The sequence below is a fragment of the Sus scrofa genome, chromosome 3 (genome assembly GCF_000003025.6).
Source record: "Sus scrofa isolate TJ Tabasco breed Duroc chromosome 3, Sscrofa11.1, whole genome shotgun sequence".
Classification (NCBI taxonomy): Eukaryota; Metazoa; Chordata; class Mammalia; order Artiodactyla; family Suidae; genus Sus; species Sus scrofa.
In genome coordinates this window covers 93,929,279-93,942,935 of record NC_010445.4, presented here as the reverse complement: position 1 = coordinate 93,942,935, position 13,657 = coordinate 93,929,279, and the positions used below count along the sequence as shown (strand labels likewise).

General features: G+C 35.6%; 1 protein-coding gene across 2 annotated transcripts in view; it reads right to left on the bottom strand.

Moving 5' to 3' along the window:
- The window catches only part of PIGF (phosphatidylinositol glycan anchor biosynthesis class F), a 47,646-nt gene that overhangs the window by 30,596 nt on the left and 3,393 nt on the right, over positions 1–13,657 (bottom strand). For both annotated transcript variants that reach the window (XM_003125167.6, XM_013996176.2), the window contains exons 3-4: positions 12,897–12,988; positions 11,511–11,627 (exon numbers count right to left, since the gene is read on the bottom strand). In XM_003125167.6, coding sequence (XP_003125215.1) covers positions 11,511–11,627; positions 12,897–12,988 — 209 coding nt within the window. The remainder of the gene's footprint in view (positions 1–11,510; positions 11,628–12,896; positions 12,989–13,657) is intronic.

The window sequence follows — 13,657 nt, the reverse complement described above, 5'->3', positions numbered from 1 at the left end:
TTGGGTAGGAATCCTGCCTTTAGAGAAACCTCAGGTGTCAGTATCTATAGGGGGTTTTTGGTCCTATTTTTACCAGGAAGAAATCATTTCAGTATTCTACCTAGATGGTATAAGCCTGGATCTCAGTGTTCTGGGCCCAGCAGGTGAAAAGGAGTAGGTATAACCTGAAGACTCATTGTTCAGTACAGAGTAATTCACTTAAGCCTTATTTCCTGAAGAGGTTGAAGCAATAAGGTTTGGGATCTGGGGGTAACCAAGGTGGTTGGGGGTACATCTACCCTTTCTCCATCTTCTCTTCCCCCACTGTATAACTTCCATTGCTATAACATTTTATGGTATTTACATTCTATTCTGAATGCCAAGTCATTCAATTATTTTCTTGATACAGTGAGCCTCTTATATACGAAATAAATAATTCCTTCACTGGGAAATTATCTTCTATCATATCTTTGAATTATTTTTTGTTTTGTATTTTGGGGATACTAACTCCTCTTAAATTGGCCTTTGTCTATTCCCTGTATTTATCATTTCTTCTCTAATTGCTTTATTCTTCCCAACCACCCTTAGCCTTCATTAATTTTCATTAGCACAAACCTTTCTTTCCTTCAAGCTATAATTTGATTTTCTAATTTATCTATGTTTCTAATTTATGATCTGGATTCTCAATTTATTTCATTAATTCTGCAATTTCCTTCTCCATCTCATTTTCTTTCATTATCTCATCTTTGAGCTCTTATGTTATTGAATTCACATCCTTAATAACATTTTTTTTCTGTGATGAATTGTGTGGAGCTTCATTCTTTTTGCTCCTTGCATAGTATTTTCTTCCAAGTTGGATTCCTTATCTTCTACATGCCTTTTTCTTTTGCCATAGTATGTTTTTAGAGGTTGCCATACCATTTCTTTTCATCTCGCCCACATTTCACCTGGGTAGGCTGCCAAAACTACCTCTTGGCTCAGATAAAATGAGCTACCTTTGAAGCTGTCTTCCCATCTTAACCAACACCAATTTTTCCTGTCTTGAACTGCATTGTGAGGATGGGATGTTATTTTCTATTCAATTTTCTGCAGGAGGCAGAAGGAGAGAATGGAGGCAGAGGGCCAGGGTAAGGGAACTGCTATCTTTGCAATTAAATCAGTAATATTCAGTTGAAATTTCATAAATGGTGGTTCCACAAAATAAAATTTTAAAACATTTTTGACCAGGGCTTATGCATTCCATCAGAAATCAGATGAAACTGTTATAGCACAGTGGGTTTCCTTTGCAGAGCCCAGTAGGCAGCAGCCCTGGTAGACTGACCAAAAAGTATAAGCAGCGCTGATGGGGATTCAGGAAACTGGCACTCTGTTGAGGTATGTGTATGTGTGCCTATGCATAAAATACATATATCATATATATATATATAATATATGATACATTGAATATACACATATATGTACATTCAAATTAGAACTTTAGTTCAGCAATGTCTATCAACTTCTTTTGACCCAGAAATTCTACTCCAGAAATCTAGTATGCAGAAATCCTTGCATAAGTATACAAAATTACATGGAACAAAGATGTTCATAACAACATTATTTATAATCATGAAAATTTGAAAATAACCCTCAATAGGAAATTAGTTAAATAAATCATGGTATAAGGAATACTTATATGATGATTAACTGCCCAACATTCATCTCATTTCTGATGATTAGACTAATTAAATCATGGTGATCCCAATTCTCTTTCCCAATGATTAGTTTAGGAAGATGAAGGAAGAGAAGTTGCTGCCATCTCACTACCAGCCCAAAGATAAGAACCAGGAGAATCAGTTAGAAGCACAGCCACTTCTTGAGTATTTGTACCTAGAACCACACAACCTCTGTTGTATGAGATCATCAATTTCCTTACTGCTCAACCCAATATAAGATGAGGTGTTCCATTACTTAGTGATGAAGATATATTTACTAAAGATACTATGCAAGGAAAGGTAGATTACACATATATACAATTAAAGACAGTCCGAGTAAGTGTAAAAAAAGATAAAGCAAGGTATAAAGCAGTGACTAGTACAACCACTTTTGTTTTTAAATTATGTTTTTGCATAGATAAAATTAGAATATACATAAATCTGTTCATAATGGCTGCTCTTCACATAGCATTCTAAAATCCTGAACTTCTGATATTTTCTATTATTTGAATTTTTATAATAAATATTCTTTTGTAATAAAAATAAATAAAACATAAATAACTTTTTATTCACTGATTTATAGCAGCACTGACATTGACTTATTCTCATTTTATACATTTCTGTAATAAAGTCATCTGAATTGTACGGTTAACAGCCAATTTCTTCACAGTTAAGGAATATATACACAGAGTTAGTAGGCTGAGAATAGAATAAATAGTTCCCTATTCTGTGAAGAAACTTACAAGTGACTAAAGCAATATTACAGATCCATCTTCATGACAGTGAGTTCTAAGTAACTATCCACATTATTTGACTCAACTGAAATTCATTATATCAAATCTTTTTTCTTTTTTCCTTTTTTTTCCATTAAATCAAATCTTAACTGAAATAAAGAGACTATCTTTAATACTTATTATCTATGTCCCAGACCTGTACCAGGTACCTGAGATAGTTAACACTAAACACTATGCCACAAACAGGATGTCATCAAAACAGCTTGTTTAGATAGAGCTCAATTTCTTTTTTTTTTTTTTTTTTTTTTTTTTTTTTTTTAGGGCTGCACCCATGGCATAATGGAGATTCCAAGGCTAGGGGCTGAATCGGAGCTGTAGCTGCCAACCTACACCACAGCCACGGCAACATAGGATCCGAGCCGCATCTGCAACCTATACCACAGCTCACAGCAACGCCATATCCTTAACCCACTGAGCGAGGCCAGGGATGGAACCTGTGTCCTCATGGATGCTAATTAGATTTGTTAACCGCTGAGCCACAAAGGGAACTCCTGAGCTCATTTTTTTAACTGTTGATCTCTTCACCAAACAACTCCTCCTAGTGGCTAAAGATATTTTACAGAATTCTTACATAAACTTTCCCCTTTCCCCAGTGAAGAAATATTAAAATCAATGCCTCTTTGCCACTAAATTTTTGTGCCCACACTAAAGCTAAATTACCAAATTTTTATATGTATAAATTTTTAATCATTCTTTCACACTTCATGTCCACAGTGGTTTTATTTTTTTTCAATATAAAATCCACTTCAGGAGTTCCCATCATGGCGCAGCGGAAACGAATCCCACCAGGAACCACGAGGTTGCGGATTCCATCCCTGGCCTCGCTCAGTGGGTGAAGGATCCAGTGTTGCCTTGAGCTGTGGTGTAGGTCGCAGATGCGGCTTGGATCTGTCGTTGCTGTGGCTGTGGCTTAGGCTGGCGGCTATAGCTCTGATTAGACCTCTAGCCTGGGAATCTCCATATGCTGCAGGTGAGATCCTAAAAGGACAAAGACAAAATAATAAAATAAAATGAAATCCATTTCAATACAAAGATGGCAAAAAGAGGTCTGTTGTCTTTGCTACACAAATAGGTGCTACAGGCTGTCTTCACCTAGAAAAGATAACCACAGATGTAGGAATCTATTCAGAAATTCAATTTTTTTTCATTTTACCAAAAGTGATCAGATTCTGACTTAAACATTCAAGTTACAGCATAAAATAACTGATAAATGAAAAAGCAAACGTCAATGAAAAATACAGGACTAAGGCCATCAGAAAAGTTGGCAAAATTTTTAAGGAAACCAAATGACTTTTCCACCTTTAAGTTTCTTTAAAATAGCATTCCCTTTTTAAAATCTGGAATAACTCTGCATTTACTTTAAGGAATTAACTTGTTAAAATAGTGTCATTTAATTATGTATTAAATCTCAATAGTATCAGAATTGGTTCTTTACTCTTACATCTCCCACACAGTTCTCAAAATCAAAGCTTTTGCATTTCTTGGTCTTCATTTGATTATCATCTACTCAATATTAAATATGCAAATAAATACATTAAAAATTAGGATATAATAATATTTCACTTAAAATAGTACAAAACATTTATATTGATTAAATATTAAGCAAGATGTCAGCCCACTTCAAAACTGGGCTGTTTATACTAAACACCTGAATTAGTCATATTTCAAAAATCCTAAAAGGACCGGCTTTAAATAAACAAAGCAAAAGAAAAACTCGACTGTATTTTCTAAAACACAGAATGAATGATAAAAATATTTATAGTTCTAAAATCTTCAATCAGTACTTTAAAGTATTTTAAATAATTTTAATGAATTAGAACTATAGCATAAAAACTTTAAATCAGAACCTTTTTTTGGCCATGCCCACAACATGTGGAAGTTCCTAGGCCAGGAATCGAACTGGTACCGCAGTAGCAAACCGAGCCACCTCAGTGACAACTAGCCAGATCCTTAAACTGCTGCACCACAAGTGAACTGAAGTCAAAACTTTTAATTTCTGTTATAAATGATTATTGAGCAGGAAAAAAAGTACTATTTATATGTTTTGTATAACTTCCTTAAATAATAATATAATTCTTTCAATTATATACCCAATATGAATAATGTTAATATATTTGAACTTCAGGATAACACACAAGTCATTGTTTTTATGGGTATTTCATACTTTCCCTGCAGAACCACCAGATCTTTGAATGTTAAAAATATTTTTTCATAAAAGTGAACATTTAAGAAGGCTAACTCTAACATGAAACAAGTTACTCTATCAAATTAATTATTTCCTGACTCATTCAAACATTGACATGTTTATACTAAAGTCTTCAAGTGTGATAAAACTGCTAGGGAAGAAACTGAAGTATCACTAATGTAGGGTAGAGATATTAAGACTTAAGTTCCCCTTTTCATGAAAAGTTCAAATCAAATTTTAAATGAACTGAAAAAACTATTCCTTCTTCACCGTAATTATCTATGCCCAGCCCTCCTTGGCCTGTTACCTAGACCAGGAAAAGCACTAAGACAAATGAGAGTCAGGATTGGGAGTAGGAAGTATAAAAATGCCCCCTGATAACTGTTAATTCAGTTGACAAACATTTCTTGAGCAGTTACTGATGATTTTACTCATCATCTCACTTAGTTCTGACAATAACCCTGCAAAGTATATATTAATACACACTAGTATTATTCTAACAGTATATAAGAGTATCTGCAAAGTTAAATAGCCTGTCTACGATAACTTGGCCACTAAGTAGTGAAGACAGGGCAGGAATTTGTTCTTCTAACTTCCAAAAGGTCAAATGATCTAGATTTAAGTTCCAGTTCTACCGCATCCTGGCTACAGAGTTTGGATGAATCAGTTAATGTAAGCTTTCTAGTATCTTCATCTAGAAAATGGTGAAAATAAGAGTATCGTACTAGATTACCATGAAAATTAAATTCTATAACATAAATGAAAATGCTTTAAAGGTTATGAAAATATTTTTGAATATTACTATTTCCTGCCATACTCTGTGTGATGTTAAATAAAATATTTTATATTACAAATTGATTATTTTTTACCATAGTTCTCTAGCAATTGAACTGTCCTCTGGTTGTGTGCTAGGAATTTTAAAAGGATATTTCTGCAGTCTAATGAAGTTTAGGTGGCATCAGGGAACTCTAAGAGCTTCTTGCTACAGGCCTAACTTAAAAAAATTATTCTAAGTTTCAGGTGTACAGCACTATAATCCAATATCTGCAAAAACTACTTAGCAGCCACTGTCACAAGTGCTGTTACCATCTATCACCATATAGTTGGCTCCCTTCACCCATTTCACCCTCCCCCAACCTCCTTCCCCTCTGGTAACCACTAATCTGATTTCTGTATCTATGAGTTTTTGTTTTGTTCGTTTTGCTTTTTAAGATTCCACATATAGGTGAAACCATGATAGTTGTCTTTCTCTGACTTACCTCATTTAGCATAATATCCTCAATATCATTCATGTTGTGCAAATAATAGGATTTCATTAATTTTGTGGCTGAGTAGTAGTCCCTTGTGTTTACATACCACATTTCTTTATCCATTCATCCATCAACGAAGACTAAGGTTGTTTCCATATCTTGGCTATTGTAAACAATGCTGCAATAAACATAGGACTACGTATCTTCTCAAACTAGTGTTTTTGTGTTTTTTGGATAAATATCCAGAAGTTGAATAGCTAAGTCACATAGTAGCTCTATTCATAATTTTTTGAGCAATCTCTAAGCTGTTTTCCATATTGGCTGGACCAATTTACAGCCATACATTAATGGTATACAGGGTTTCCTTTTCTCTACATCCTCTACAACATTTGTTATTTCTTTTTTTCTTTTCTTTTTTAGGGCCGCACCCGCGGCATATGGAGGTTCCCAGGCTAGGGGTTGAATCAGAGCTACAGCTTCCAGCCTACATCACAGCCACAGGAACACCAGATCTGAGCCACATCCATGACCTACACCATAGCTCACAGCAATGCAGGATCCTTAAACCACTGAGCAAGGCCAGGGATTGAACCGACAACCTCATGTTTCCTAGTCGGATTCATTTCCGCTGCGCCACAATGGGAACTCCTGATTTGTGTGTCTTTTTATTCCAGCACCACACTATTTTGATTACTATTGCTTTGCAGTATAGTTTGAAATCAAAGTGTGACACATCAAGCTTTGTTCTTTCTCAAGATCTTGATACAGGACTAATTTGCAATAACCAAAAAGTAAGTTAAGTATTGACAAAATCGAATTCACTATAGTTTTCATTTTGACTAGGTAGTACATTAATATGGTTCATATTTCAAAAGATACCAAAGGGCAGTCAGCGGAATGTCTTCTCTGTCTTCTAGCATCTTGGATACCTTCCTCAGAGACAATCAATGTTTTATCAGTTTCTTTTGTACCCTTCCAAAAATAAACAGGAATATCTATCCTCTCCTGTCACCTCTTTATATAAACAGTAGCATCCTACACATGCATTTCTTCACTTGGCTTTTTTCCACTTAACAGTGTATCAGTAAATAAAGAGTTGGTTGGGTTTGCGGCTGGGGGATGGGGGTTGGTTGGGTTTGCGGCTGGGGGATGGGGGATGGTTGCAGCATGTGTAAGTTGCCAGGCCAGAAAATGAACCCACACCACAGCAGCAACCCAAGCCACTGCAGTGACAACAGGAGATCCTTAACCCACTGCACCACAAGAGAACTCCCAGGTTTGGTTTTTTTTTTTTTTTTTTAACAGCCATATAACATTCCATGGAATAAATTAAAAGGACATTTAGGCTATTTTCAAAGCTGCGATGAGAAATCTTACATAGTTAACATTTTGTAGAAGTACAGACACATCTACTCGATAAAATCCTAGGAGTGTAACTGCTGGGTCAAAAATGGGTATTTATTCTTTTAATAGATATTACCAAACTGCCCTTCATAGAGTTTGAATCAATGTTATTCCCACTGGCACTTATTTCCCCAAACCCTTACTTAGCACTATGAGTATCAAACTTACGGATATTTGTCAATCTGCTGGCTGGAAAATGGTAACTTTCTGCCTATAATTTTTCATGTTACTTTTGTTATAGATCCTTCTGAGGCGGGATAGAGTGCTGACAGGAATGAAAACAAGATAACATATTTATTTTGCAAATCTCAGAAGATTCAAAAAGCAAATCTTATTTTATTTTTTTGTCTTTTTAGGGCCACACCCACAGCATATGGAGGTTCCCAGGCTAGGGGTCTAACTGGAGCTGTAGCTACTGGCCCACATCACAGCCACAGCAACTCTGGATCTGAGTCACACCCTTCAACCTACACCACAGCTCAGAGCAACGCTGGATCCTTAACCCACTGAGTGAGGCCAGGGATGTCAGGGATCAAACCTGTGTACTCCATGGATGCTAGTCAGATTAGTTTCTGCTGAGCCACAATGGGAACTCCTTCAAAAAGCAAATTTTATAATGAATGAAAAAACTGTTTTAACCCAGCAGAAAAAAGTAGGTGTTACTGCAAGATACAGTAGAAACAGGGTTAAAAGAAGCTCAAAATGTTTACAGGAATGTAAACTGATGATGCCACTGTGGAAAACAGTATGGACATTTTACAAAAAAAACTAAAAATGGAACTACCACATGACCCAGCAATTCCACTCCTGGGTATATATCAAAAAGTAAAATAATTAAAACACTAATTTGAAAAAAAATATGCACCTCAATGCTCATAACAGCATTATTTCCCAAGATATGGATGCAATCCAAGTGCCTATCAGCAGATGAATGGAAAAAGACGTGGTGCATGCACGCGCGCGCACACACACACACACACTTGAATGCTACTCAGCCATAAAAAAAGAATGAAATTTTGCCATTTGCAACAAGGATGGACTTGGAGGGTGTTATGCTAATAAGTCAGACAAAGACAAATATTGTATGATATCAATTATATGTGGAATCTAAGAAACACAACAAACTAGGAAATATAACAAAAAAGAAACAGACTTACTGATAAAGAGAACAAACTAGTGGTTTTGAGTGGGGAAAGGGGAGGAGAAAAGAGTAATATAGGAGCAGGGGATTAAAAAGTACCATGTATAATATAAGCTATAAGGATATACTGTACACACAGGGAATATAGTCAATATTTTAGAATAACTATAAATGGAGTATAACCTTTAAAAATTGTGAATCACTATACTGTACACTTGTAATATATAATATTGTACCTCAACTATACTTCAATAGAAAATTGTCAAAAAAAAAAAGTTTCAGAAAATGTCTATATATTAAATTCATGGTAAGTTACCAAGGGAAAAAAACTCTCTTTCCCTTGAATTTTTTTTTACTTTTATTTTTTAACCTTACTTTTTTGCTTTTTAGGGCCTCATTTGTGGCATATGGAAATTCCCAGGCTAGTGGTCAAATCAGAGCTGCAGTTGCCAGCCTACACCACAGGCACAGCAATGCCAGATCCAAGCTGCATCTGTGACCTACACTGGATCCTTAACCCACTGAGTGGGGCTTGGGTGGAACCCACATCCTCATGGATACTAAACTGGTTCGTAACCCACTGAGCCACAATGGGAACTCCAATTTTTATTTTTTTATTTTATGGCTATATCCACGTCATATGGAAGTTCCTGGGCTAGGGACTGAATTCAAGCCATAGCTGTGAACTATGCCTCAGCTGTGGCAATGCCAGATCCTTTAATCCATTTTCTGGGTCGGGGATCAAAGCTGTACCTCCTCAGTGACCTAAGCTGCTGTAGTTGGATTCTTAACTCACTGTGCCACTGCAGGAACTCCCCCTTGAGTTTTAAAATTTGTTGTTGTTGTTTTTTTTTTTCCATTTTAAAATATTAGAGGAGTTTATGCATTCAGTCAGTTCTGCTATAATTATTGCTTTGAAAATTCAAACTTGTTCCAATTTGATTGAAGTATTAAGGAACAACAGGAGTGATTTCATCTGTGAGAAACACTAAGGGAACACAAAAAAACTGTACCTAGTTGAGCCGAGCAGCATATGAATACACAAAATGTGCACACCACTCAATCAGCTACCACCTAATCAAGACAGTGTTGTTCTCAGGAGTTCTGTTGTGGCTCAGAACCTGATTCGTATCCATGAGGACACAGGTTTGATCCCTGGCCTCACTCAGCAGGTTAAGGATCCGGCGTTGTCATGAGCTGTGGTGTAGGTCACAGACACAGCTCGGATTTGGCATTGCTATGGCTGTGGTGTAGGCCCACAGCTGTAGCTCCGATTCAACCACTAGCCTGGGAACTTCCATACACTGTGGATGTGCCCTAAAAAGTTTAAAAAAAAAAAAAAAAAAAAGATAGTGTTGTACTCGCATAAGGATAGACATTAATGGAAGAGCTAAAAGTCTAGAAATAAAATCATGTGTTTATGATCAACTAATTTTAAACAAAGGTGCCAAAAATCATTTAAAGACATAAAAGTCTCTTGAACAAATGGTGCTAGGACAACTGGGTAGCCATATGCAAAAGAATGAAGTTGGACCCTTACCTCACACCATACAAAAAACTAACACAAAACAGATCAAAGACCCAAATGTTAAGAGCTAAAATTATAAAACTCTTAGAAGGAAACATAGGAATAAATCTTCATAACTTTGGATTTGGCAATGGATCATTAGAAATGACTCTAAAAACACAAGCAAGAACAACAACAAAAAATAGATAAGTTAGATTTCATCAAAACTACAGACTTTTGTGCCTCAAAGGACACTATAAAGTAAAAAGACAATATACCAAAAGGGAGAAAACATTTGCAAATCATGTACCTGATAAAGGACTTGTATCTAGAATATAAAAAGAACACTTACAACTTAATAACATAAAGGCAAATAACTCAATTCAAAAATGAGCAAAGGCTCTAGAGACATTTCTTCAAAGAAAATATACAGTGGTTAATAGGAACATGAAAAGATTCTTGAACACATTAGTCAGCAGGGAAAAACAAATAAAAAACCAAAGAGATAACACTTCACACCCATTAGGATGGCAATAATCAAAAAGTCAGATAATAACAACTGTTGGTGAGGATGTAGGGGAATTGAGGCCTTCACGACTGCCATGAACAAGTAAAATGATGCAGCCACATTGGAAAAGTCTGGCGGTTCTTCAAATGATTAAACATGCAGTTACCACATAACCCAACAATTCTACTCCCTGGCATATACCCAAATGAAATAAAAACATATGTCCACACACAAACCCATACACAAATGCTTATAGCAACTTAACCATAATAGCAAAAAATGAAAACTCAGATGTTCATCAATTGACAAATAGATAAACAAAATGTGGTATATACCCATACATGGTATTCAGCCATGAAAAGGGATAAAGTACTAACACATGCTATAACACGGATGAACCTTGAAGACATTATACTAAGTGAAAGCAGCCAATCACAAAAGATCACATATTATAATGATTCCATTTTTATGAAATGTCCAGAGCAGGCAAATCTACAGACAGTAAGTAGGTTAGTGGTCACTTCTGGATATGGGCGAGGGAATAAGAAAGTGACAGCTAAGGGATACAGAGGCGATTAAAAATACTCTAAAACTGTAGTGAGTATTGTACATACATGTATGAATATATTAAAAACCAATGAATTGTATACTCTCTATAGCTGAAATGTATGGTAATTGAATTATATCTCCATACTATTTAAAAAACCCATCTCCCAGGTGTCTCAGTACCCGTCGTGTGTATGAGCCACATCTGCCTTAACTTTCCAACAATCCTTCTTTACTACTTCATAATAACTTCCAAGAGGCAACCCTTCCCACATCTACCTCCAAAAGCAAATTTCGGTTCTGCCTGCTTGGGTCCCCCTCAAGTGCATACCACCCTTCCCTGGCCCCAGAACCCAACCGCAGTGGCCCCTTAAGGCACATCTGAGAACCACACAGGACTGAGTAACAATCAAGGAGCAATCAGGAAGCAGTCATAGAGAGAAAAGCACTTCGTTAGTTTTTAAAATTTCAAACATGACCAGCTTATAAAATTAAAACTTACCCATTTCTACTGAAAACTCTTAGCCATGCCTTGAAGTTTGGTCCTAACAAACATAAACAAGGTACAGTAGTAAAAGTAGACAGAATAACTGCAAGTAAAAATGTTTCCAATACCAACCTAGAAAAAAAAAACCACTTTATTAATTTTTTAAAGTGTTAAAGGTGCATGTACACACACATGCCCAATCTTTTTTACTTAAATAGATTTAATATAAAACCATATTCTTAAACTTTGAAAGGTAACATGAGTCTCACCAAAATAACTATAAAAAAAAGTTACTACTGAAATGTAAGCTATAAAAAACAGTCTAACAAATATCTGGCTTTAATGAGAGTTCAAAAGTGTTAAACGCCCATGATTCATACTAAGACACCATTGCAAGAAATGCATTTCTAGATCATTAACTTTTTCCTCCACAGTCTCTGGAACTTTCCCTGCAACAAGTCGTTCAAATTTTGCTTATATCAGAACCACTTGGAGAGCTGGATAAACTGAATGGGACCACACCCCTTGAATTTCTTACTAAGGCCTAAGAATCTGCATTTTGAAAAAATGCTGAGGTTGGTTTTAGAACTACACTTGAAGAATCATTTCTCCAGACATTCATTCTAGTCTAAAATGGATTAGACAGAAACTACCACTTCCCATTACAAAGATCTTATGCTCTCCCCTCTAGAAAATAACTACCTATTAATTTAGTGTGTGTGTATATATAACCAGGTATAAACATATACATATATGTAACACTATATACAGAGCTATGTGTGTGTGTGTGTGTGTGTGTGTGTGTGTTGCACCACTTTTCTCCATGATCATTAATCACTGCTAATCTGGTTTCCCAACTGTAATGAACATTATATAAGACATATTCATGAATTTAGCTTTCACTAATTTAAAGCTGTTCAGTTCAGAAAAGGCATTGCATTAAATTTTACCTTTAAATTATAAATATTAGCTTATTATATAATTAAATACAAGAACCTACTGACTCTTCTTAAGAACACAAACACTTTTCAAGCAATTTAGAATAACATTTACTAGGAACTAATAAGCTATTTATAACCAATTTTTATGTATCATTATAGATGGTTTCCTTAGAGGGTCTAAGGGCCACATACTTATGGGTGTAGTACAGTTTCTCATCTACCTCCCCCACTTCAGGCAACTGGGTAATGGAAGGTTAGGTAATACAAGCATTTAATTAATTGAGTTATTCTTCTGCCTTTTAAAAGAATAACAGGGCCCAAGGATGATGTCTGTGTCCTTCTGTGATCCATTAGTTACACATGCTGTGTTTTTTCTCTAATCACCAATAGAATTAGCCCTTGGTTTAATAAACGACTGTTTTAAAATATAATTAGTTTAAGGTAAAAATCTCAAACTTACTCTATCAGTGGTGCTCCATATAGAACAAAAACTACATGAAAGGAGAAACAGGACAGAAGTAAGTAGATACAGCACTTCAAAAATCTGGTTACCTAAAAAAGAAATGAATAATTTCAAGAGTCAAGAGAATGCCCAAAGGACAGCAAATGATTTAATTTTATCTACAAATACAACCTATTCCCAGGAAGTTCCCATAATTCCCTGTTTGATACAGCTGAATATTCTCTGGATTTGTTCCTGAAGTCAGATCACATGTTCTCTGCACAGCCCTGTCGAAAAGCCTACAAGAAGCAACCCCCATATCCTGCTCACCCAATCAACAGGAGAATCAGAAAACATTTATGTTTCTATTATATGCTAACCATTGAACTATGTTGTCAATCAGTATTTATGAAATATTTACCAATAACAGAGTGTTAGGATAAAAAAAAACAAACACGGTCCTTACTGTGAGACGATACATGAAATATTTACAGAAAATAATGACTACAATCTTTAAAAAAAAAATTTCCTGGGAAGGTCTAGGGACTCAGCACTTTTCACTGCTACAGCCTGGTTCGAACCCTGGCCTGGAAACTGAGATCCCACATCAACCCGCTGCACACCACGGCCAAAAAAAAATTAAAAATAAAACAAAATTCCTAGGAAAAGCGAACCGAAAAAAAAAAAAAAAAAAAGCGCAACATAAAATAATTCCTCAAATCACATTCATATATTACCATATAATCCATAGGAAAAAAGACCTGCACATCTGCAAATCA